At 39.1% G+C, this 27,676-nt stretch overlaps 1 protein-coding gene and 1 long non-coding RNA gene across 2 annotated transcripts; one reads left to right on the top strand and one right to left on the bottom strand.

Annotated features, from left to right (window-relative positions):
- Positions 1-8,836: 8,836 nt before the first annotated feature.
- LOC127951961 (uncharacterized) lies at positions 8,837-13,675 on the bottom strand. Its single transcript, XR_008152782.1, has 2 exons — positions 13,272-13,675; positions 8,837-9,673 (listed from the first exon to the last, which is right to left on the bottom strand). It is a non-coding gene; the product is annotated as an uncharacterized LOC127951961 (long non-coding RNA).
- A 6,886-nt stretch (positions 13,676-20,561) lies between these two features.
- Positions 20,562-27,473, top strand: LOC127951811 (gastrula zinc finger protein XlCGF57.1). Its single transcript, XM_052549858.1, has 3 exons — positions 20,562-20,634; positions 21,678-21,810; positions 26,069-27,473. Exons 2-3 carry the CDS (start codon positions 21,726-21,728, stop codon positions 27,241-27,243), a joined length of 1,260 nt encoding a protein of 419 aa, XP_052405818.1. The 5' UTR covers positions 20,562-20,634; positions 21,678-21,725; the 3' UTR covers positions 27,244-27,473.
- Positions 27,474-27,676: the final 203 nt, after the last annotated feature.

The raw sequence follows: 27,676 nt of genomic DNA on the forward strand, positions 1-27,676 counted from the left end.
ACATTTCTCTATCCATTTTTCTAGTGATAACTAACTTGTTCTTTTCCTTGTCTTTCCAGAGTATTAGCGTAGCTGCTCACAAGAGAGGTTCCTGGTTCCGTCCCCACACCCTGCACCACGTATTGTAGTGGTAAATTGCACTTCACAATCTTGTTTGAATCATCGGCTTGTGGTGGTGTGTGTGTGCGTGTGCGTGCGTGTGTGCGTGTGTGTGGATGCATGGGATCGTGGGCTCCAGGTTCCAGAGCACGGGTGGTGAACGTCACGCGTATCTCGGACAGGTAACCTGCCTTGCCAGTGAATCAGTATTTTCTAGTTTAATTGGTAATCATACATTGTCCCCTGTAACAGCTAATGCCAGGTCTAGTCTCTATTAGTAATGTGTCTCTAGGATGACGGTGTGGCTCTTTTAATGATACCATTGTATAATAAAGTTTTGTTACTGTTTTTCTACTGAGAACACGTCTCTGTCTAGTTCATCTTATGTGTACTTCGACGAATCTGCTCGCCTTAAATCAGGTATTTAGCAGTTCAGGTGTAAAGTATATCCTGGTGTGAGAGGCACCAGGTGGCGTAGTCCAGAACCTTTAAAATCTAGATCTGTTCAAAGCACCGAAAGGTCACAAAGTGGCGTAGTCGGCAGGGTAGTTGCACACAGAGACGTGTTTTTTTTTTTTTTTTTTCTCTCTTTTTGTTTTATGTATATTTTGATTTTCAAGGCATAGTAGTCAGCTAAGGGCAAAGCAGCAGTGGGCACGGCGTGGGACCTAAAAGAGCAGTGGGCAGACCACTGACTACCCCACCGCCTCTCTTGTAACGTGGGCATTACTCCGCTGCAGCAATGGACGAAGTTGAACAGCTGAGAGAACAGATCCGTCAGCTGCAGGCAGATAATGGCCGCCTGCAGCAGCAGCAACCACCGCCGCCTCAGCCGGACAATTCTGCCAACCCTGCTAACCCTGTGTCCCATGAACGGATGATGTATCTCCCTAGGGAACGGAAGTGTCCTGTATTCCGGGGTAGGGTGGGTATTGACATTGTGGAGTGGGTGGAAGAGGTTGAGGTCTGTGCGCGTACTAGACGTTTGGGTGCACTTGACAAAGCTTACTTTATGTTTGATCATCTGGATGGGGAGGCTAAAGATGAGATTCGCTATAGGCCAAGGGCAGATCGGGAAAACCCGGAAAGAATTGCAAATATTCTCAAAGAACTTTATGGGTGTTCCCAGTCTTATGTTGCCTTACAAGAAAGTTTCTTTTCTAGAAAACAATTAGACGGTGAATCTTTACAAGAATATTCACATGCTCTCTTTTATCTGATGGATAAAGTTGAACAGGTCTCCCCTGATTCAGTACCCCAGTTTGACATGCTGCTCCGTGACCAGTTTGCAGAGCACGTTATTGACTCGGACCTCCGCAGGGAGTTGAAGAGGCTTGTCCGTGAGTCCCCAGGGATGTCCATGCTGGAAGTGCGTGCTGCTGCCATCCGGTGGGAGTGTGAGGGCAGGCCCAGTGACTTCAATAGGGGTAGGAGTCATTCAGTTCCCTCTCTTTGCGCTATGCAGTACTCCAAGACTCAGCCAAGCAGAGCTTCATCGCCCATTAGTATGGCAAGTTCAGAAATGGCAGAGCTGCGGTCTATGTTGCTGAAGCAACAAGAACAGATCAACCACTTAACTAGTGCCTTAACTACTTTGCAAGGAGTAGCTCGCCCAGCCTATTCCAATCGTCCCTCTCTAGTTAGTCGGCCGTCAACTGTCATTTGTAGGCGATGCTTAAAACCTGGTCACTACGCTCGAGAGTGTAACAATGAGAGAGTAGTAGCTCCTAATTACATCCCCCAGGCCCAAGCTCAGGCTAATGTTGTCTCAGTTTCTCAGTCGGAAAACTAGCTCCCTTCAGCGTGCAGAGCCACACGCTGAGAGGGGATGGTAGCAGCTCTCAGAATCAGAATACTCTTAGTCACCCTGTAATCTCCCTTGTTGCTCAGTCCCCGAAGGTAACTGTGAGAGTAGGGGGAGTAGTTGTCAGTTGTCTTTTGGACACAGGGTCTATGGTATCTACCTTGGTAGAGAGTTTCTTTGTGCAACATTTCAAGGATAAACTTCAACAGTGTAATTGGTTGCAGCTTCGGGCTGCAAATGGTCTAGACATACCCTATATCGGGTATGCTGAGCTAACGGTTGAAGTATTAGGGAAGGTAATCCCCCAAAGAGGTTGGCTAGTGGTTAAAGATCCCCCAGGTCAGCTCGCTCCTCCACTTGTGCCGGGTGTGCTTGGGATGAATGTTATTCGAGAATGTTATGCTGAACTGTTTGGCCAACATGGTTCTTCTTTGTTTGATCTCCCACCGGTAGTTCATGCTTCACTTCCGTGGCGGCACGCCTTGCAGCATTGTCATCGGGTCCAGCTCAGCCCTCTTCCACCCAAAACGGGTGTAGCTAAAGTTAGAGGTAGAAGGCCCATTCATATACCAGGGGGCACTGTAAAATTGGTGGCAGCCACTTGCTCTCCTCACTTTTGTGATGCTCCTGCTGTCCTGCTGGAACCGGCTAGCGGCTCTTTACCTAGTGGTCTCCTAGTTTCGCCTGCACTAGTGCACGTAGAACAAGGTACAGCTTTTATCCCTGTAGTCAATGTGGGGTTTATACGTGCTACATTATATCCCCGCCAGTCATTAGGGTCGCTTGTTCATGCAACTGTTGAGGGCCTTCCTGTGGGCATTTCTGAAGACCAACCAGAAATAGAGGCTGTTGTGGCTAGCATGCAGACTCCTGAGGGGGAAGACAGGCCTAAGTCAGTGAGGGAGCAGATACAGGCCCTTGATTTGTCAGTGCTAGGGGAGACTGAGCAAGAACAGATAAGGGCATTCTTGTTAAAACATGAGTCGGTGTTCTCAGCTTTTGAGGGTGACCTTGGCTGTACTAATCTTATATCTCATGATATACCCCTGCTAGACGACCAACCAGTTAGGCAACGTTACAGGCGTCTCCCCCCTTCTGATTATGATGCTGTTAAGGCCCATCTGCGACAGTTACTAGACAGCCAGGTCATACGAGAAAGTAGTAGCCCCTATGCCTCTCCCATTGTGATTGTGCGGAAGAAATGTGGCGGCCTACGTATATGTGTTGACTACAGACAGCTTAACAGCAGGACCAGAAAGGATGCCTTCCCTCTCCCTCGCATCGAGGAGTCTTTGGATGCCCTATCGGGGGCTCAATGGTTCTCCACGCTGGATCTGGCTAGCGGATATAACCAGGTACCTGTGACCGAACAGGACCGTCCAAAGACGGCCTTTTGCACGCCGTTTGGGTTATTTGAATTTAACCGCATGGCCTTCGGACTGTGTAACGCTCCAAGCACTTTTCAACGGCTGATGGAGAGAATGTTTGGAGCACAGCATTGCCAGTCCCTGTTACTATATCTGGACGATATAATTGTTTTTTCTTCTAGTGTCGAAGATCATATACGCCGTCTGGATCTAGTGTTGAGCCGTCTACGGAAAGAAGGTCTGAAAGCAAAGCTGGAGAAATGCTGTTTTTTCCAGAAGGAAGTCCAGTACCTGGGCCACCTTGTATCCCGCAAAGGTGTATCCACTGACCCAGCCAAGGTGTCCGCAGTGGCTAAGTGGCCCCGTCCCACCACCGTGTCCGAATTGAGGTCTTTCCTTGGTTTTGCCGGGTATTACAGGCGAATCGTAGAGGGCTTTTCCAAGCTGGTAGCTCCTTTAAACCGCCTGGGGGCAGAGCTTGGCGGTACTAAGACCCGGAAGGGCAAAGGGCCACGGCTTGATGGAGTGTGGACAGATGTCTGTGAGAACAGCTTCCAGGCCTTGAAGCAGAGGCTGGTGAGTGCTCCCACTTTGGCGTTTGCTGATTTTAACTTGCCCTTTATTCTGGAGGTCGATGCCAGCCACATTGGTCTCGGAGCAGTGCTCTCTCAGGAGCAGCAAGGAAAGATCCGGCCAATTGCTTACGCTAGTCGTAGTCTCAGTCCAGCAGAAAAAACTACAGTTCCATGAAGCTGGAGTTCATTGGAATGAAGTGGGCCATGACCGACAAGTTCCGGGAGTATCTGTGGGGCCAACAGTGCACTGTTTGGACGGACAATAATCCCTTAAGCCACCTGGGGACTGCCAAGCTGGGAGCGACTGAACAGCGGTGGGAGGCCGAGCTTGCTGCTTTCAATTATACCATCCGTTATAGGCCTGGGCGTACCAACAGGAATGCAGATGCCCTCTCCCGACAACCTGTAGGACTACTGGGACAGACCACAGAGTCCTCCACACTAGGGACAGCCATACCAGTCCTTGTACAACAAACGACCAGATGTCAAGATCCACCACTGGCAATCCAGATGGCTGTTTCGGCCTTCCCCTCCCGCACCCTCGAGGAATTAAGAAGGCTACAAGCAGCGGACCCCACTATTGGAGCCTTCCTGCCGTTCTGGCTGACACAGGGACCGCCCGACCCGACGGTGCGTAGGAAATTGCCGGGCTCTACCCGTGTGCTGCTGCAACAATGGGACCGTGTTGTGGGAGCCGATGGACTGCTCTACCGCCGAACATTCCGTCCAGATGGGGGCGAAGAGGTGCGTCAGCTCTTGTTGCCTGCATGCCTAAAGGAGGAAGTCCTACAGCAGCTCCACAACGATCATGGCCACCAGGGGGTTGAACGTACCACAGAGCTGATAAGACTGCGGTGCTATTGGCCTGGAATGGGGGAAGATATAAAGCAGTGGTGTCAGAACTGTGAGCGGTGTACCCTTGCGAAGTCTTCGCAATTCCGACCCCATGCACCCATGGGGCACCTCCTGGCATCGCGTTCAAACCAGATATTGGCTGTGGATTTCACCTTCTTGGAGCCTGCAATGGATGGTAGGGAACAAGTGTTGATCATGACTGATGTTTTTACTAAATTCACACAGGCCGTGCCCACCAGGGATCAGAAGGCAACAACGGTGGCCAACGTGCTCATCCGGGAGTGGTTCTTTCGTTTTGGAGTCCCAGCTCGCCTGCACTCTGATCAGGGACGCAGCTTCGAGAATGCCATTATCTATCAATTGTGTGCCCTGTACGGGATCCAGAAGACCCGGACCACCCCTTATCATCCTCAGGGCAACGGCCAGTGTGAGCGTTTCAACCGCACGATGCACGATCTGCTCCGTACTTTGCCCATGGATTTGAAGCGCCGCTGGCCAGAGCACCTACCCCAATTAGTGTTTAGTTACAACACTGCTGCCCATCAGACAACTGGCGACTCACCATATTACCTGATGTTCGGGCAAGACCCCCAGTTACCGGTGGACTTCCTGCTTGGCAGGGTACAAGAGCCTGGACATGGGCATGTGTGTGAATGGGTCCGAGAGCACCAGCGGCGCCTAAATGTGGCCTTCCAGAATGCCAGGGAGCGGATGCAGGCTGCTGCTTCCAAGAGAAAAGAACGGCATGACCAGAAAATCCGGAGTGAGCCACTGGCAGAAGGACAGCATGTCTACATCAGAGACCATACAACGAGGGGCCGGTCGAAGATCCAAGATGCCTGGGGCGCCACAATACATCAGGTCATCCGTGCACCCCCACTTGGTGGGGTGGTATATTCTGTGGCTCCAGCACGGGACCTAAGCAAAGTACGACAAGTACATCGAACCATGCTAAAGCCTGTCCACTTGGACCAGGACCCACAAACATCCAACAGGCCTGTGGAACTGCAGGAGGAAACAAGCCAGCCAGCAGATGGTGACACCCCTGGCCAATGGGTTCTTGTCCGCTCTCGGGAAGAGGGTCCACCTATCCAGCTTGCCACCACTCTTCCAGTGGATGTCCCCATGCTGGCTTTGCCCGACTCCCAGCAGGTCGCCCCCATCACAGACGGGACACCAGCTGGCTCAGTGGCACCCCGGAGAACAGCTCGGACTACTGCAGGAAGACATGCCAACCCACACCATCTCCCAGTGCCAGTGGTGAGTAGGGCAGATGGGGCTACTAACTCTCAAGTACTTGGGTCTAGCAGTAAAGTGACAACCGTTTTCCGTCCTTGGTATTAGGTTACCCCCCTTGCATTTTGTTTATTCTTTTTATTAAAGGAAGGTAGAGTTATGATCTATTGAGCTTATCGGCGAGACGCCGATAACAAATCGGGGGGGTAAAGTGTAACCGGCAGAGTAATCGCTGTCTGGTGGAAGTTTGTCCCTCTGCAGCTACGGTTACCCCCTGACGTCACTCAGCTAGCCGTGAGTGGCTAAACAACTCATTTGTGTCTGGCCAGTTGCTATAAAATCGTCTGCCTGTTGAGCTTAGAGATATTCTCTGACGCACGATACGTTTTTAGTCCTGTTGCTGCTTGGGTATGTGATTCTCCTGTGTCAAAGTGTTTTACTGATTGCCAGACGCTTCCGGGTAATCGCGCTGTGTATTGCTGAAGGTCCTGGGCAAAGCACACGCCGGGTAGCTTTACCACAATTTACTAGCATCAAGAAGGTCTGGGGCAAAGTACCCGCCGTGTAGCTGTAACGTTACTGCCAGACGCTTCCGGGTAATCGCGCTGTGTGCTTTTGAAGGTCCTAGAAGGGTTGTGAAGACCAGCGCAAAGGCCTGTTTTTCCACCGTGTCAGTTCATATGTCAACATTGAGGCAGATTGCTCCTGCTGCTTTGCCTTGCCTGAATTAAGTTTTACATATTTATTTTCTTTATTGTTTATTTTGCCGTAGCCTCCGTCTACTGCTCTGTCTGACTGATGTGGTATTGGCTGTGCTAGTAGTGTATAGCGTTACATTTCTCTATCCATTTTTCTAGTGATAACTAACTTGTTCTTTTCCTTGTCTTTCCAGAGTATTAGCTTAGCTGCTCACAAGAGAGGTTCCTGGTTCCGTCCCCACACCCTGCACCACGTATTGTAGTGGTAACTTGCACTTCACAATCTTGTTTGAATCATCGGCTTGTGGTGGTGTGTGTGTGCGTGTGCGTGCGTGTGTGTGGATGCATGGGATCGTGGGCTCCAGGTTCCAGAGCACGGGTGGTGAACGTCACGCGTATCTCGGACAGGTAACCTGCCTTGCCAGCGAATCAGTATTTTCTAGTTTAATTGGTAATCATACATTGTCCCCTGTAACAGCTAATGCCAGGTCTAGTCTCTATTAGTAATGTGTCTCTAGGATGACGGTGTGGCTCTTTTAATGATACCATTGTATAATAAAGTTTTGTTACTGTTTTTCTACTGAGAACACGTCTCTGTCTAGTTCATCTTATGTGTACTTCGATGAATCTGCTCGCCTTAAATCAGGTATTTAGCAGTTCAGGTGTAAAGTATATCCTGGTGTGAGAGGCACCAGGTGGCGTAGTCCAGAACCTTTAAAATCTAGATCTGTTCAAAGCACCGAAAGGTCACATGTTCTACACACGTTTCATTCCCAGATATCTTATCTGTGTTTGTGACATAAGTCAAAGATTGACTGCAGTCAACATCAGCTTCCATTTCTGACACAGCTTTGCAGTGTAAATCATTTGATTTGTATTTGTTCACACTTTTCTTCACTTTTCCTTTATGCTGTTCATTTTTCTTGTATTTTTTATTGATGGATTTCATAATTGAAATGTAAGTTTCATCCTCATGTAATCTTTTCTTTGCCTTCATTTGTTTTTCTTCTTTGAACTCTGTACAGTCAAGTTTCTCACTAGAATCCTCACGTGACTTTAAAGACACATTTGATGCTAGATCACAGTGAATGTTGAGATGGTGATTTACAAATTAAGGCACAGTTACCATCCTTGCTCTTTCCACATAACTTCATAATGGCAGCTGTTTACATATTTCAAATATATGCCACTGTCTTGACAACCATGTGCATTAAAGGAAGCATTTGAAGACAATCTAAACCATTTCTCTCGACTGTATGCAAATATGTCTGTGCCAATTAAATCACTGGCTGCTTGTATTTCCATCTCTGTTGCCCGTTTTTCAACGAATTTCATTCTTGTTTTGGCAATGTATTCTGGTACAGAGCTGTATCCTTGTTTGAGATACTGTACGTACTTTTCTTCATTCTGCAGAATGTGTGTAACTACAGCCCGTCTCACTTTTCGGTGTTCTCGTTCCGTTCCACTTACAGCAAAGGCTAAAGCTCTAAAAAAAGAGTTTCCATCCGCAACAGTCTTGTTCGTTTCACAAGGCTCAACCACTTCAACAGTCTCAGGTGGATTGTACTCAGATGGTTTTACAATGTTTGCAATGTTTAACTTTAAGCAAACACCCTTTTGTTGCTCAAATGTTAATTGACTAAACCTTAAAGAAACACTAGCAGTTTGTGAAAGGAATGTAACATCACCTGCATTTTCATTAGTTGGGTATGTCGTTTTTGTTCTCTGGTGTGCACACGTTTCTTTCACAGATGTTTTGTCCAAGAAATCATTCAGAAATTGACTGCACCCAACATCAACTTCCACGTCCGACTTCTCACCTTCACGCTCATTTTCTGCTGGACCAGCGTTCTCAATCACTTGCCAAAATGGACGTTTTCCGCCAGTCATAACCGCGTTGACCCCAGTTACCTCAAACGCCTGGTAACGTGCATTTATAGACGCGGCAAGTTTCCGGAAATGAACAATCAGCGAGTGCAAGTCATGATGGTAAACCACTACACTCTTACCGTCAGCTACACATCTGCCATCACCTCGTCTTGAATGTGGATCAATCACTGCATACCAGGAACCTTCTCTGACAGCTGCACATATGGTTAGCTTAATATTCACTAAAACAGTATCGAACCTCTGGAATGCTCGATTTACTGCTTCATCAAAAGACATAGCATACGTCATATTTATTGACACCAAACAAGCCAGTCAATGTTTCACCATAGTTTATTGAAAACCGACTATCTTTAAGTGTGTGTGTGTCTGGTAGCTCATGAACAGCTATGAAGCCGGATTCAGGATCGTTGATTTTCCCTGCGTCTCTCATGGCACTGTACAGGTCATCTCCATGGATCAGAACAGCATTCAGGTCACTTCTCGTCCACTGCAACACATTTTTCATCTTACTCATCAAAATTGCAATTAAACAGTTTGCACCACATTGACTTCCCCTATTCCGGCCAAAACGGTAATCTCCTTGATGGAAAGAGCCACTGATGTAAGAAGTCTGTGGAGATAGAGCATAAACATCATTCACAGTCATCTTAGTATCATTAGTAGTAGAGAGACGCAGAGAGGAAGACTGAGGCATAGAGGAAGATTATGAGGTAGAGTTTCAGAGAATGCTTTCTTGTTTTTCAGACTTTTCAAAGGCTTTTCAAGATCATTTTCAGGTAAATTGTCAATGGCAGGTTCTTTGCGAAAATTGTCAATGGTAGGTTCTTTGCAAAAATTGTCAAGATCAGGCTTTTTCAGGAAATTGTCAAGATCAGTTTCTTTCAGGAAATTGTCAAGATCAGTTTCTTTCAGAAAATTGTCAAGATCAGGCTTTTTCAGGAAATTGTCAAGATCAGTTTCTTTCAGAAAATTCTCAAGATCAGTTGCTTTCAGGAAATTGTCAAGATCAGTTTTTTTATGCACATCGTGATGGACACAATGTTCAGATATTTCTGCCGGTTTTTTAAGAGGCGGCAGACCCTCTGTTCTCCGGTCTGCCATTCTCTTCTTTGCTGCCTGGCAGCGCTGAGAGTGCTTCGTCCGAGGCATCTATACATGCACAAAAAAATATAGAAACAAATTAAATAACACATTGCTGCACAACAATTCCAAAACATGATACAGCAATTTAAAAGTGTTAGGTCTGATTAAAAAATGTCTATTAATGATAATATGAAATACCATTATGTTTATTTTGATGTTTTCCAGTTACAATGTTTATGCATACAACCACCAAATAAATGTATTGGATCAGCTTATGATAATATAGAAATCAGCTTATGATAATAAACATATTTATTCATATATGTAACAAGAGAAAAAAAATACCTACATAGAACATATGGTTTTCAATAAACTACACAAAATTATTCACAAAATAATGGTATTGTACTACAAGGCATAGATAGAGAGCAATACATTCTTTAAATTGCTACAAACCACTATACATCTGAAAATTTTGAATTAATTACAGTAACATCTAGTGGTGAAATCACGGAGTAACATTTCATTTAATTACTTTATACTATACCACTGAACACTAATCATCCTCCTCTTAATTGCATTTGAAATACCTTTACCCTATTTTCTACTTAAAAACTGCATTAAATAAAATAAAGTATAAAATATTGTTCTTTTTATTATCTATATAAAAACAACTTACAGGGTATGTTTATCCAAACGCTCTATGAATGTGCAAATTTCCTATTACATAAAATCATGACTACACATACAAGTCTACAAGTGTGTATACACTCAAGACATTTAAAACGGTTCTGAAAAAACAGGACATAATTTACAGTTAGTTGACATTATAATAAGGTCTATAAATTATGATATTGAATGCTACTCTGCTTATTTTGGACCTTTAAACTTGTATAATTTTTATGTCTCCAAACATTAAATAAGTACAAGCAGTTAATTTAATTGTAAAATGTTTTAATGATAAAACTAAATTGTAACTACATAATAATTGGCAACTATTAACATAGAACACTTAACATACAATACTAATGATAATACCAAAACAGAACAGTTAATTATTTACATATACAACAGATAAAATTATTCTTTTCAATAAACAAAAAATAATGAGATTGGACTAAAAGACATATATATTCAACACATCATTCTTTAAATCACAAGTATACATATAAAAACAGTTCTCAAAGCAATTAGATTGCATTAACATCTAGTCATGAAATCAAATTACACTGAAATTTATTTATACCAATGAACCCTAATCTACCTCTAATTGTTTCCATTTGAAATACCTTTACCCTATGTTTTACTTACATAATGTATCAAATTAAATCAGTATAGTTTTTTTTATTTTCTATATAAAGAAATTAAAATTAAGGTTATTTTTTCCAAAGTTTCAACATTACATTATATCATGACTACATATACAAGTCTATGTGTGTGTACACACACAGCAGTTCAAAAGCATTTTGAAGCAATACCAACTTGATCAGACTGATAAATAAATAATTATTCACAATCAAATAACATCCCCAACTACTCATGACTGTTTACATCATTTCGAAATGTGCTAAACAACAAACTTTAAATTTAATTTAAATTTTTAAATTGTACAACATAAAATTAAACTTTTGGGTTTATTTCAGAGTTAATAATATTTTGATTGATTCAAATGGATCATACTACTTTAGAAAACTTATATACATTATAAATTTACAACACCAAAAGGCATGAAAAACTTTTATTCCCATTTAAGAACATCTAACGTTCAGTAAACAATTTCAGTTTTTGATTGACATACACCTCTCAGGAATGTAAAGATGACTGGATATTTACGCCTACAAAAAGAAAAAACATTTCAGTTTCTCTTACCTAAAAATCCATTGGAGTGTTCATTCAACATGAAAAAAGAAAAAAAAAATTAAATTACTTTATTAGACATATATCTTCAGAAAGCACATATAGTAAAACTAGGGTAATAAGTGCATTACACATGCATTTTTTTTTACATTTCAGCCTTTGAGTAAGTTACACTACTTTAAAATTAAGATATTAATGATTCGATTTTAGGATATTATAACCTAGAACTTGAATGTGGGAAATAATTACAGCTGAAAATATCAAACATGTTTGACCTGCGACAGCTGGATAGAATCAAAGTCTGAAGCTAAATGTTGCAGTGTGCTTAAATGACTCTTCATTATGAATATATGAATGATCAATTTCAGTGCCTTGTTGCTTAAGTGTTGTTTTTTTGTGATTGAATTTTTCATAAAACATGATAGGAGCTTAGTGGGAACAGGGGTGTGCTTAAAGGGGACAGCCAGACTTTTTGCATTTAAAGATGTACATCTTCAATTAAATGTTTTCATCATTTAAAATTAATTTTTTTTTTCTTTTTTTGTGTGTGTGTGTGAGAGAGATCAATATTTTATTTTAACATAACATATTGTATTGAAATCAATATATAGTGCACTAAAAATTAGGGCTGGATGATTGTGTCCTAAAATCAGAAGCTCGATTAATTGAACAATTTACCTCATTTACGATTAATGAATGATTATTTTGTTTCGGTTTTGTTGTTTTACTCTCATAGTTCACTGACAAGGTTTGTACAGTAAATATGATTGACTATTAAAGGTGAGATATTTTTTCCTACTTATAGCGATCTGACTTCATAGCTCACTATCAGCAGTTATTTAATCTATGTTCATAACATTTCTTAAAGATTATTGCTCAGTGTAAGAGATAAATAAAGATCAGATAAAGATAAATTAGCACAGTACCAGTACGAGTGTTTGCGTGTGAATTAGTCATACAGTGTCTATATTATTGTGAATCTGTGGGTTGTAAATAGCCTAGTTCCTTCAAAAGTAGAAAAATATGCTATAATAGGTTTTGAGATTCTAAGCTACTTTAGTGATAAATCACAGGACAGCACTGACAACTAGTTTCTGCGTTCCTTTGTGCACGCGATCTTCACAGCCGTTTATATGAGTGTACATGTCACAATATAGCTACACGAACATGGTAGCTCAATGTAATAATATATATCCAATCGTCTAATCACTTGAATGTCCAAACCATAGAACAAATACAACTGACAAAGTTTAGTGAAGACTCACTGCTTGCACGCCATCACTATGTGTTGAACCCAGCGTGCCCCTCTGTGTTTTGCTTTTATGCCACTAACTGGACGGGGCAGAGTCACGTGGCTACACACACAGTAGTATGCTTTTAAGGGGGAAGTATTAACAGGATTCAAAAACCGAAATAACCGACATTTACGTCAGTTAAAGATTCTGAATTTTGGTTTCAATTTGATTAATCGTCCAGCCCTACTAAAAATGTTTGAATGTAGATTTTGGTGAGCTTAATAGGTACATTTACCCTACATATACAGAATGTACAGTATATTACACAAACCTTATCAACACTGTAAAACATTCACAACTTTACCTAAAATACTTTAAATGAAATATACGCCTATATTATTGCAAGATATATATATATATATATATATATATATATATATATATATATATATATATATATATATATATATACATACTGTATATTATACACGTGTGTTGTGTTTATATGTATATATAAACACAACACACATATATATGTTTCTGTGTGTGTGTGTGTACAAGTAACATCTTACCTCAAATCACGTTTCGGCAATTCTTCTTCAACACAAAACTGTGAAAAATGTTGATATAATGTTATTTATACAAATACATTTAACAAAAACATAAATACTTCACACTACATTTCAAGTTTTTTTTCTCAAGCTGGCCTGTCGACAAAACTCACATCTCACATACAACATAACCTAGTCTAATAGTCAAACCTGCATATTAGGAGACGTGCTGATATTATAACGTCTACTTTGTTTCTTTATGCTTTATCCACTGAATTATAATTAACATCACTCATTTACATCGCTGTATCAAATATGTTTTCGAGATCGCTCGCGTGACACATCTGTCAATCATGTCACACATTACTTACCCACCAAGTCTCTTCCAATCACGAACATATATCGTTTCAGTTAGATACACAACATACAGCTCATAAACTAACGATTATGAAAGAATGTCATTCCTGTGTCACATTCATGACACTTAGGCATTTTTCGATTAAGAATGATGCATTTACATGACAAATGCCACGATTTAGCAATGAGCTTTAGATAAAAACGCTATGAATAACATTTCTCACGTGTTTTGCACATACACTGCACATGCTACATCATGTTGTCTTAATGATGCACTTTCAACATTTATGTACAAAATACAGCCACAAAACATTATAACCCAGAGTAAACAATTAAGACTGACTTAAAAATACCACGGATTAGTAATATTAATAGACAGATGATTAAGATTACACAGAGAACAACCCCACCACATGCTCACCTTCTTCCACAGGTCGACAAAATGTCCGTTTTGCAGGCAAAACAGGAAGACGTACTGTCTGACCTGTAAATCACACTGCCTCTAGTGGATGGAATAATAAAAAAACACGTTATAATTACTGATAAATCTTAAAATTATGGTACAAAGACAAGACTTGCAATAAGCATTTTGTTGCCTATCATTTAATTTTAAGTAATAATAAAAAATATTTCAGATGAATAAAACGGTTCTTTTTGTTTTTTACAGGGTTTGATTTTGGATCCATATTACCTTGTATACATAGCAAAATAATTATCATTTATTAAAAATATTTTTATCTAAATGTGTATGCATTTATATTTGTGTACAACCTTACACTGTTAAATATTCAAGATTATTTAAAAAAGTTACTTTGGTATACTTGTGATAGGGTTTAAGATGAAAATCAATAAAACCACTGAAGTACAATTCTCTAGACTCCGAAGGTCAATAATTATCCAAAACATGTTGAACAATTGCATTTGGACAACTATAAACCAGTCATTTTATAATATGTTATTTGCATAGTGTACACAAAGGCCTATTTATACAAACAGAAAGCCCACAAATTATCAAAACTGTGTAAAATAATGCATAATTTCATTCTAAACAAGCATGCAAAATTTAAGAGAGATTGGGCAAAAAAAAAAAAAAACTATAACAGTTATGTTTAAAATCACAGTGTTGCTTGAGTAAATGCAATATAAAACCACTAGATGGCAGTGGAAGACCACTAATGGGCTCATTCAGCTAAGGTGAACAATGCTGTTGAATTCATGAATTCATGCCAAAACATTAAAAAATTAACTGTTATAACATTTTAAATCTCATTGAGTCAAAATTTTCCATTTTGATCATACAGATATATCAGCTTTTACAATTTTGCCACATTATGATTACAGTTTAACCTGAAAATGACATCTTAACTCTTAAAAAGAGAAGACTTGCAATAGGTTTATTGTCACCTGTCACTTATTTCAAAAACCTATATCTGCAACAAAATGTTTCTGCATGTAAATGTGTGTCTTTGTGTGTGTGTGTGTGTGTGCATATGCTAATAGAGTATACATATATTAGTCTAATCATTTACTTTCAGTGTGTGTGTCTGTCTGTTAGCCTGTTCTCCATTTTGGATGTGTTTAAATGTCATCCAAACATCCAGGTTGGCTCTGACCACCTCAGAGGCCTTAATGTGCTTGAACCCCGGTAAAATGCTGCTTGCAGCTTTAATTGTATTCTTATTTTTGTGAATCACTTATTTGTTTATTCTCAATTTGATTTTTGTCCCATTACTATTTTTTTTATTTGATATGCACACTAGACCATTACTGGCAGTTTTACTCAGTGTAACTATATAGGGAGGAAATATATTTACCATCACTGGTTTTGTTATGTCATGCTTGAGGTGCTATGTATGAAAATTTGAGTTTTTTTAAAAGTTTATATTTCTCCTCTACAGTTATGGGCCATTCTAGCCTGAGTAAATTTAGCCAGTTTGAAAGTAAAATGACCTGAGTGGCGTAGTCACGAATACTGAACAAGAGTACCTACTCATCTGCTTCACCATGAGCTTGGTTTTTCAAGCAGCGCTTACAATACCAGTCAGCGGTTCCAGCTATGAGTGGTCATTTAGTGCATTGCTTCGTCTACATTACACGGCTTAGACGAACAATGGGCCAGAACAGACTCGATCATTTCAGTTGAAAAAATAATTCTCAGCACTATAGACCTTTTTCATGGAACGCGAAATTACCCATTATGCTTTGCGCGTATGTAGGATGCTTCGAACTTCCGGTTCGCAACTAGATGCGTTTAATTAGCCGTTTATAGCGTTTTTGGACCGCTCTGAAAACACAGTTGTAATCGGTTTTACTTACTTTTAACGTCCATAATGTCAACAAGCAACGGTAACATTAGTTCGCGGTGGCAGCATGGCCAAGGCTATTTAACAAAAAACGTAAACAATGTAACTTTGTCTGTTCCACATCCTACGAAGTTGACCAGCGCCACCTCCTAGTTTGATGATATGAAACAATGGCCAGCAGTCACATATGTTGACATATTCAATTATCTTATTTTGTCTGAGGGCGTGGATGGCGAGGAACTTAGAAATTATAAAAGTACCAAAGCATACAGTTATCTACACAGTAACAAAATTGGACGAATTCTTTGCCATAAACATCAGCAGTTCACATTACTGAAAGCGGAGGTAGAGCCAAGTCAGGCTATTAATAAACCAAATCACATCGCGTGGGTTATGTTACGAAATAACGGAGTAGTGGAAACAGCTGGATGAACAATACTAGGGGGTAATAATATGGCAAAACACCTGTTCACTACAAGGACTGACTGCGTGATACAATGTAGAGACTTATTTTTAGAGCAATATTTAACCAATTATACATTTCAGTTATAACTAAATTGTTTAGCTCTAAAAAAAAAGTGCTTATGGTAATGTATTGTTAATAATAAAGTAAACAATATGTTCTGGTTTTTGAAAGGTGCAAAATGCAGTGGTCAGTGGTATGACAGGGCTATCTTGCACTGATGAGCAGTGTAGGTGGAATGCAGGAACCAGAAGAAACCTTGAACAGAAAAGAATCAGTCAGATGACCTTTAGACGTCACAAAGCTGAGGATGTACATGGTGCCTCTCCAACAAAGGAGGGAGAAAGGCTACCATCTACACCAAGCTATGACACACATCAAGACTTCAGGGAGAGAGTCAGTTCTTCAGCCACAAAACCAATTAAAAAACAGTCTTTTGGAAAAATGCTACACTGCCAATATATCAGTGCAAGGAGATGACACTGAGAGCTTAGAAGTCCACCAGCCACATGGAGAGACTTTGACTTGCTGGAAATGTAAAGCATTTTACAGCAATTACATAGAACTGAACTTTGACCAGGCAGCTGAATTGGAGATGCAAATACAAAATCAGAGTTTGTCAGAGGTGTGGCATAGTGCAAGACAGCCCAGGATCACTGCTAGTTCAGCTAAAAGTGTACCAGTGCGAGCAACAACAAATCCTGATAAATTCATGAGAGAGCATCTCTTTCCTACCTTTCGGGGTAATGCGGCTACAAAGTATGGAAATGAGAAAGAGGCAATAGCTTGTAGCTTTCTTGTAGAAAAAGGTCTACAGGTCTCCCACTCAGGTATCAGGGTCAGCCTGGCAGAACCATGGCTGTCTGCAAGCCCTGATGGCATAATAAATGGTATGGAACTACTGGAAATAAAGTGTCCCGTTCCCAAGAACAACACCACCTCTCTAGCAGACCATTTCACCATAAATAATAGTGACATCAAATTGGTTGATGGCAAGCCTGAATTACAGAAGAACGGAGTCAGGGGCTTCTACAGACAAATACAATTAGGCATGTTTTGTACAGGGCTGAGAATGGCAAACTGTTTGTCTGGTCTCCAAAGGAACACATTCTGATAAATGTACCATACGATGCAGAGTATTTAACAGACCAGGTTACTCGACTAAGAGGCTTTTACTTCTCAGTGATGCTTCCTAGAGTAGTGGATGAATTCACTGCTGGACGACTCAAACTGAATGACAAATACTTACATATAGTCAAAAAGGCTTAACCTACTGGTGAACAAAGATTAACAGTTTTAAAAACTGTACAGATGCTGACATGGAGGAGAAAAATGTTTTATTGTGTCAAGGCAAGTTTAAAAAATTTTTTTATGTATTTGATATTTTCTGGAAAGTCTTGTGTGTTATTTATTTATATTAGATTAAAGTGTATATATGTACATAGCACAAGGAAACAGCAAACACACTGAGATGTATTTTTGAGAAGTTCCAATGTCAAGTATTGTTATTAAACACATTTATACATAAATGTACATGACTAATGCAGCAGTGTGAGCATCAGATGAAAAGTTAAGCCAGAAATGAAAATCTTGTCATTATTTTCTCAACGTCATGTCAGTCCAAACTTGTATAGTTTTTTTTCTTCTGATGAACAATGATTTATTTTGGAGAATGTTGGTAACCGGACAGTTGATGGTGACCATTGACTTCATAGTGGAAAAAAAAGACTATGGAAGTCTGATTACTATCAACTGTCTGGTAACCAACATTCTCCAAAATAAATCATGAGGGAGAGTTAATGAAGACAACATTTCATTTTAAAATAACTTATTTATCTGCTTCACGGATCAGATCACCACGCAAATTCACTAAAGCTGCACATATACGCAGAATTTTATCTATCTTTGGCATAAGGATGATAGGCAAGGTTTGTGATAACACCTTGTATACTTTCAGTCTCCTAATTGCACGTTCACCATGTATCCTTACATTTGCAATCCTGCGGCTACATGTGACTTTTTCTTCTGTTAGCTGCATTTTGTTGGCAAAGTGAGGAATTATCATATTGACTTTTCTTTCAAACAACAAGTCTCTAATCAAAAAATCCCTGTCCACCATCACTTCATCTCCTGGATGGAGGTATTCGAGAATGCCAGAATCACACGTGATGAATTTGTCACTACAGTGTCCCCCATATGCTGCAGATATAAACATTACTAGGCCACATGGTGCAATAGCCACTAAATACTTGATGGTGTTGCAAGCATAGTAGTGGCTGTATGTTTCTATTTTTAGAAAATGGTTAATTACAAAAAATGTATTAACTAATTAATTTTAGGATATAAAATGAAGAATTTTGGTTTAGCACTAACACACTTTTAATTGGCATTGTATGAAAGACAAAATGCTGACTTTCCAAATTTTGTAAACCAAAATGAGTTTATGAACAACTACTTTTAGGTATTATTTTGTTAAATGTTGTGATTTGAGCTGCAATATGGTGAACTCTCCACTGAAAGAAACTGACACTGACACACTGATATCAGTGCCTTTTTTTTGTCTCAAGATGCTTACCAGTAATGTAATTTCTAAGGAATAAAATAAAATAAAATAAAAAAACTTTAATGTCCTGATTGAACTATGGCCCAATCCTGGCTTAGTTTAAGCCCTGTCTGTAAAACCAAGCCTTAAGGTCCTATACATTTACAGCTGGTAAAATAATCAGACAAACCACACTCTGCTGCCAAAATATATACATGAGTCAGAATAATTCAATTAATGAGCCTATTCTATAAATATGTTTAATAAACCAGTGCTCATTTTGTGATTATCATATTTGATAACACTGAAACTACTGCAACAAAATTTAGTTTTCATAACACATACATTAATGCTGAATATATATTAAATATTGAATACACTTAAATGCTGAATGAAAAGCTGGTCTCTTAAAAATGTTTAAATACACATCATGAGAACTTGGTCTTACTAAAATGATTGTATCATAAGCTGCATTTTTTCCATTAATTGTGCAGACCTAATAGCACGTTAGCCGTGTAAATAACGTTAGTAAATATTCTCACCTTCGTCCGGCCACGTTCGTCGTCTTCTCTTCTTACTTAATGGACGATCATATCCAAGCCAAAGTTCAGGATATGGATTTTCTGTCGTTGGTTGTCTGTCCACAAAGTGGAATGAGCATACTTGGACGTTACGAGGCGGGCATTTCAAATTAAGTGCTGCGAGCCAATGTATTTTACCGTAGTCGTCGGATGGCATCTTGTGCAATTTAAATGGTCTTGGGCATTTACATTCTGCTCTTATTGTTGGCTTCTGATCATAACACTCTTGATCAAGAAAATTTTTGAGCTTCCTATAGCTGTTGTGACAGCCTTTAGCAGCACAAAATTTCCCAGAGCCTCCGCGATTCGCCATTACACTAACGTAACTTGACAGTTGGTAAACGGATTAACGGAAGTTCGAAGCATCCTACAGGAAGTCACTCGCCGCTATGGCGCCCTCCATGGACAAGACGAGAAAAAGGTCTATACAGGTACATCTAAAAAAAATTTAATACCATGGAAAAGTTATTTCATTTATTTAGTAATTTAATTTTAAAAAAGCAAACTTTCTTATATTCTACATTTATTGCACACAAACTGAAATATTTCAAGAGTTTTATTTATTTAATTCTGATGGTTATGACTATCAGTTTAGGACAATTAAAAATAAATTTTAACACTGATTAGCAGTGAACACAGACCTGGAGCAGTGGGCAGCCATTTATGCTGCGGCACCTCTGGGAGCAGTTGGGGGTTTGGTGCAGTACTCAAGGGTACATCAGTCATAATATTGAGGGTGAAGAGAGTGCTGTACATTCATGTAAATGTAATATGTTAACAAATATAAGAAATTAATATATGGACCTATATTGCAAATTAAAATATTTGCATAATCTGATATCTTAATGTATTTACATATAAATGAAATAAATATATGTACATTTTTCTGATATATATATGTTTAATGTATGTGAAAAATATTTAAATATATGTTTTTGATATATTTCAAAACGTTTACTTTATAAAATATTTTTATTCTATTTAAATTGAATGTTTTTTTTTATTATCAATGTATTTCAATATTTGATTTCCGTGTGTGGGGTCTGTGTGTTTGGCGTGTGACTTATTTTGGTACCGCGCTGTGACGTCATTAGGCAGCGTCGATCTCCTGCATCTGTTTTGATTCGGATGAAGAAAGGTTTGTCTTTTAAAACATGAAGAGTGTTTACATCAATGCAAACCGTTTGGGGTTTTTATTAGTTTTTACAAGCGATTTAAAGCTGTTTCATTAATATTTTCATAAAATAGATCGACTGTGACATTGTAGCGCTTTATCTAATGATTATATGCTCGTTATTTTGAGAGAGTAAAGCGCGTCCACACGAACTCATTCATTGAGAAGAATTGATTATTATTGCCTGGTTTTAGGCGAGTGCAGAGACTCGTGTATGTGCCGGAGTCAGGAGAATAAATGATTCACGTGACTCCAGTAAAATAGAAATATTTAAACATAAAATAAATAAAACAAATAGACTGTTATTCATCTATTGCGCAAAAGCAACATGAACTAGTATAAAACACAAACGATTAGTTTCTGTTTAGGCTATAAAGTGTTTGCAGCGTTGAGCAATGCAGTGCTGAAATTTTGCATGCTCACGTTTCCTCTCATTATAACACGAATATTAGATATTATGAAATATTAATTATGCATATATGTATTGTGTTATAACAGAGATTTGTGAGATTGTGATGAACTGAGATGTCTTTTAGAGATTATAAATGCAGCACTCTTTGCTTGCATTCTGCCAAATCATGCATGCAGCAGCCTGTGCTTGCTTTAGTTAAAAATAACTGTTCTGTGAATGATAATGCTTTAATAATAAAGATTTATTGGAGCGTGTATGCTGGGATTTCATAGGGACAAAAGGTAATGTAGTAATGTAACTAATTGCGAATTACTTTTGAAATAAAGTAATCAGAACAGTAACGTGATTACTTTGAAAATGTAATAAAATTACTGATTACTCCTTTTAAGAGTAACTTGCCCAACACTGTGTTTGAAAGAGTTCAGACTTGCATTTCTGTCTGAGACTAGTCTTCATCCTCATCTGTGAAACCAGAGCTAGCTGAAGCCATTATCTCTCTTTTGAGTTCCTCACCAGTCTGCTGACTACTGAACTAGAGCTGGTTGAGACACAGCCAGTGATTTATCTTGAATTATTCTCATCTTAAACATGACAGTGTGTGGATCTCAGCAGGAGTTTTCTGTGTTTGGACACTATTATAAAGATGGCGTTTATTAAAGAGGAGAGTGAAGACGTGAAGATTGAAGAAACATTGAGAGTCAAACAAGAAGATACTGAGGAACAAACAGGTTGGTTTTCATTCTTGCTTGATTCTTATTAAAATGACAAGCTTTACAGAAAAATGCATAAAAATTAAGCACATTCAAGAGTGTAAAATACTTAATTTCTTAACTTGATTACTCAAATCCTTACTTTAGGGGGATTTGTATTTTACTAAAGTAGTTTTAACTTTAACTTCTTATGCTTGTACTTCATTACATTTCCGAAGGAAAAAATACATTTTACTCCTTACAATTTTAATTTTAACCTAAGAAGTACTTGTAACTTATTTTGCATTTTATCTATATAACTATATCTATACTATTTCTACCATCTTACACACATTATACACAGGGATAGTTCACCCCAAAATTCTGTCATTAATTACTCACCCTCATGTCGTTCCAAACCTGTGAAACTTTCATTCATCTTCGGATCACAGATTAATTATTATTTGTTTAAATCTTTGACCCTCCTATAGACAGCAATGTAATTACCAGTTTGAGGTCCAGAAACATAGCAAGGACATCTGTAAAATAATCCATGTGACATCAGAGGTTCAACCTTAATTTTACGAGTCCAAGGCAATATGACATCAAAAAGCTCTGGGGATATATTTACTTTGCTCTCTGTTTATTGATGCCAAATGTGCCATGCTGGTGTTTTAGGTATTGTCACAGCTTAGTGGTGGAAATTATGACTCATTCTAGAGATTCATTCATTTTCAGTTTGTTCACCAAAATGATTCGTTCAGAATCGTTCACTGATTCGTTCAGTGACCATTTCTTCGTATTACACAAAATAAGCCAGCAGGTGGCAAAAAAGAGTGTATTATGTGCTATGTCTTAAGTCAACGAACATATTCACTTGTTACAAAAACTGATCTGGCTTTATTAAAATGTGTGTATAATCGCATTCAATATATAAAGTCTGATTAAGTTGTTCAGATGAACAAAGCACAAGGTTTTCTTGCCTAATTAGCATTTTAATTGTTTGGTCAGACAGTTTGTATATTATATATTCACATTCATAAATCGGGGATTAAACGTGGGGTTGCTAAATATCAAAACAAGCGTATGTGCACTTTGCATTTTGCGAGATTGACATGCTAAATGGCAGACTAACCCGGTTTACTCTCATTCATTTAGTTCACGAACGAGATAAACTGTGTACCATTTCATTTCAGAATCAGAATGAGTTTTATTGCCAGGTATGTTTGCACATACGAGGAATTTGTTTTCGTGACAGAAAAAAAATTCCTTGTATGTGCAAACATACCTGGCAATAAAGCTCATTCTGATTCTGAAATGAAATGGTACATTTCATTCACGAACGACATGTGTACCAGTTCAGTCATTTCATTCACGAACGATCTTTAGATCTAGTTCAGACTCATATGAAACTCGTTCATTGAAGGGCGTATTCGTTCACTACATTCATCAAATCACATACTCTGTCACATCTCATACTCGAAGGCTATTGGCTCGATGCTGAGTAATTCTTTGACAGGATCAAATGGTTCAGTTACCCGGTTCACTGAGCTGCGCATGCGCTGCTTATAGTGCCGTGCTGCTGTGGAGGGAGGAACTTCACTGAACGAGAAATATAAGTCAGTGGATTACGTGAACGAGAACGATTCGTTCACCTAAAAGATTCGTTCAAAAAGAACGATTCGTTCACGAACGACACATCACTATCACAGCTGCTTCTAAGATATGTAGGAGTAATGAACCTGCTACTTGCCGAAACCGATCTCATAACTGTGTGTTTCCATTTAGTGTACTATTTACATGCAGAAACCGACAGAAACAGGGTTGTGGGGTAGGTGCATATTTTATGCTCAGTAAAAAAAAAAAAAAAGTTGTGCATCAAAGCTATTGATACACATTTTCATGAGACCAGGCTCACTTGCCTCAGAGACATGAGAAATAAATCTAAAGAACTTGGAAAATTTGCAACAGCACACACAAAGAAACAAACATGAACAAAAATACTACGGTTGAAAAAAAGATAAATATTCTATATAATATTCTCTGACTTTCAGCTTTTGATTGCAGATGTGATATTTATTTAACTAAAGTTATAAAAAAATTTTTTAAACGCATTATGGATCGTTTTTGCTCCATTTCGCTAATGTAAATAGTTTTAAGCAAAGCCACAGCAGAACAGTTGTGCATCTCCGAGCAACACACAACAGTGTTTCAATACTAAATTGATTCATTTTTGAACAAGTCAATGACTCAGTGAGCCATTTATAAAAATGGTAATTAGCTTGATTTATTGACTGAATCAGCTGTTTGAACGAATCTTTTGAATCAATGGTTCACTCATTAAGACAGTGACTTGCCACCAACTACTGGTGGTTTAATTTCATATTTGAAAGTGTCATTGCATTTTTCCAACATTTCGTATTTGTATGTCAACAAAGTAAAACATTAATCTAATAACATTATTTACCGTATTTTTCGGACTATAAGTCGCACCTGAGTATAAGTGGCATCAGTCCAAAAATACGTCATGATGAGGAAAAAAACCTATATAAGTCGCACTGGACTATATGTCGCATTTATTTACAACCAAGAACCAAGAGAAAACATTACTGTCTACAGCCACTCTCACGGCTGTAGACAGTAATATTTTCTCTTGGTTCATTTCTCTCGGTTCATGTCAAATTAATTTTGATAAAGAAGTCGCACCTGACTATAAGTCACAGGACCAGCCAAACTATGAAAAAAAGTGCGACTTATAGTCCAGAAAATACCGTATGCATTTGAGTAAATGAATTAATGGAACCTATTTTCATTTAACAGTGAGTAAATACATATAAATGGCACTTTCGATGCAGCTACTGTGTTTCCTCTGCAGTGGCCAGATGGAGTTTGTTGATAGTGATTTTGATCTTGATCAAATGTCAGAATTCGACATAAATAGAGACATTTATATTTAATCAGTTTAGGAAAATATTGTCCTTCATAAAGTTAAAATGTGTAACAGCAATCAAAAGTAATACCCAATAGAGCACTGATGAGACCGCTTCAGAATAAATTACATTTTTGCCACAGGGCTGCTATAAGCAGCTGCGACAGCTTTGTTAACCAATGCTGGTTTCTCCAGACCAGGGCCACCAGGAGCACTTTGTGTTTCTGTTCACTGATCTGGCTGATTACCTGTGGAATCAGGGCAACTGGGAAAAAGCGTAGAGGAGGTTGAGCCAGCTTGTAGGCCAGCACTTCCTTGTCCTTGGAATAATAGATTTGACAGAGAGAATTGTCTTCTGAGGCGAAGAGGTCTATTTCCGAACATTTCTAATATTTTCTGAACTGTCTGTGTATCTACTCTTCTCAGGAGACCTTGTTTTGTAACAACATGGCCACTCCTTGGTTCAGTATGCCTGGTAGGTTGAGCTGGGCACATTACAAGAGGTGCTCTACTGGTAGTTGATGTGCAGACTGTTTTCTGCTTTTGACCAGTGACTGAACATCAATTTCCCTTTGCACAGAGCTCCTCAACCTGTGTTGTAAGCATTTGTCTAAACTGCCTTCCTCCTGTAGACCATTCCCAGGGCAAATCCCTGGTCCACCCATTGAATGTTCATCCAAGGTGTCCTGCTGTTACACAGGCCTGATCTACCCTGATAATCAGGCGTCCATTTCAGGCGCAGTTGGTAGCAGGCCCAACTGTAGCACTGGACACACTGCCATGACACCTAGCATTTTCTTAAACCTCTTGAGGGAGCCACTGTATGATCCCTGGAGCTTCAGAAACGTGCAGCGCTTGGCAGTGTTGGGGAGTAGCTACTTACATGCAGTTATGCAATATAGCTCCATAACTATACAGTAGCCTATTTTATTATTGTGTGTATCGAATAGTTTACAAAATCATATGAAAGGCACACTTTCGGTCATTGAAATGGCTTGGAGAAGCGTCACAATCAACCTTAATTCACCCTGCTCTTTGAAATCTTGATAGCATTACCTATTGTTTTTAAATCCTAATATTTTACTTCATTATATTTTATTTACAACTCCATTATAATTCACAATTAATAATAATTTAATTATTTGTAATGTTCAATGTAAAAAATATATATATAATGAAATTAAATGATATTTTTTGTGATAATCCAAAAGTCTAAGAGAAAATACAATAGACTTTTTGTTGAGAGAACCAGTGTCAAGCTAACCTCTGCTTCGAATACGGCTCAACCAATCCGAATCAAGAACCAGAACTATGTTTTATAATATAATTTCTTTGCGCTATTAAACTTGTTTTTTTTTTTCACCATAGACCTCATGCCGCTGAAAGTGGAGCACATGGTACCAAGTGAAAAGGAGGCGAATGAACAAAAGGAGACTCATCATGATTTTAAAACCGGAGAAGAATCTTTGAGTTGGCCACAGATTAAAGAGACTTTCTCACAGAAGACTGCTCATAAAACAGGAACTACAGGCTATTTTACCCCTTTTCATTGTGAAAAGAGTTTCGGTGAACATGGGAACCTTGAAGTTCACACTGAAGGGAAGACTTTTAACTGCCAACAGTGTGGAAAAAGTTTTAATCAAAAAGGAAACTTTAACAGGCACTTGAAAGTTCACACTGGAGACAAGCCTCACATCTGCCCTGAGTGTGGAAAGTGTTTCGAAAGTAAAGAAAACCTTAAAGTGCACATGAGAATTCACACTGGAGACAAGCCTTACATCTGTCCTGAGTGTGGAAAGAGTTTCAATGAACATGGAAACCTTAAAGTCCACATGAGAGTTCACACTGGAGGGAAGCCCTTCACCTGTCAACAGTGTGGAAAAAGTTTTACTCAAAAAGGAAATCTTTACAGGCACTTGAGAATTCACTCTGGAGACAAGCCTTTTAACTGCCCTGAGTGTGGAAAGTGTTTTGATCATAATGGAAACCTTAAAGTGCACATGAGAATTCACACTGGAGACAAGCCTTTTACTTGCCAACAGTGCGGACTCAGTTTCACTCATGAAGGAAACCTTAACAGGCACATGAGAATTCACACTGGAGACAAGCCTTACACCTGCAAACAGTGTGGAAAGTGTTTTGGTCAACATGGAAGCCTTAGAGTTCACATGAGAGTTCACACTGGAGACAAGCCTTACATCTGTCCTGAGTGTGGAAAGAGTTTTGGTCAACATGGAAACCTTAAAGGGCACATGAGAATTCACACTGGAGAGAGTCCTTTTATCTGCCAAATGTGTGGAATGAGCTTCATTCAGAAAGGAAACCTTAACAAACACATACGAATTCACACAAGAGAAAAACTTTATACATGCCCTCAGTGTGGAGAGAGTTTCGATCTACAAGGAAGGTTTGAAGCCCACATGAGAGTTCACACTGGAGAGAGTCCCTTCACCTGCCAACAGTGTGGAAAAAGTTTTACTCAAAGATCAAACCGTAACTGTCACATGAGAAAATTACACGGCATATTTTCAACACGATCTTGATCAACACAAGGATTCATTTGAGAGAAATATTTTATGTCATCAGTGTGGAATGAGTTTCGTCAAACAGGAATCATGTATTAATTTTATTTTCTTCCCACTGGTCTCTTTTTCTGCGACTAACTTCTCAGTTGGAAATTAATGTATTCTGATGAACTTGGATCATAGTATATACAGTTTTGTTCAAAATAATAGCAGTACAATGTGACTAACCAGAATAATCAAGGTTTTTCGTATATTTTTTTATTGCTACGTGGCAAACAAGTTACCAGTAGGTTCAGTAGATTTTCAGAAAACAAATGAGACCCAGCATTCATGATATGCACGCTCTTAAGGCTGTGCAATTGGGCAATTAGTTGAATTAGTTGAAAGGGGTGTGTTCAAAAAAATAGCAGTGTGGCATTCAATCACTGAGGTCATCAATTTTGTGAAGAAA

The sequence above is a fragment of the Carassius gibelio genome, chromosome B3 (genome assembly GCF_023724105.1).
Source record: "Carassius gibelio isolate Cgi1373 ecotype wild population from Czech Republic chromosome B3, carGib1.2-hapl.c, whole genome shotgun sequence".
NCBI lineage: Eukaryota > Metazoa > Chordata > Actinopteri > Cypriniformes > Cyprinidae > Carassius > Carassius gibelio.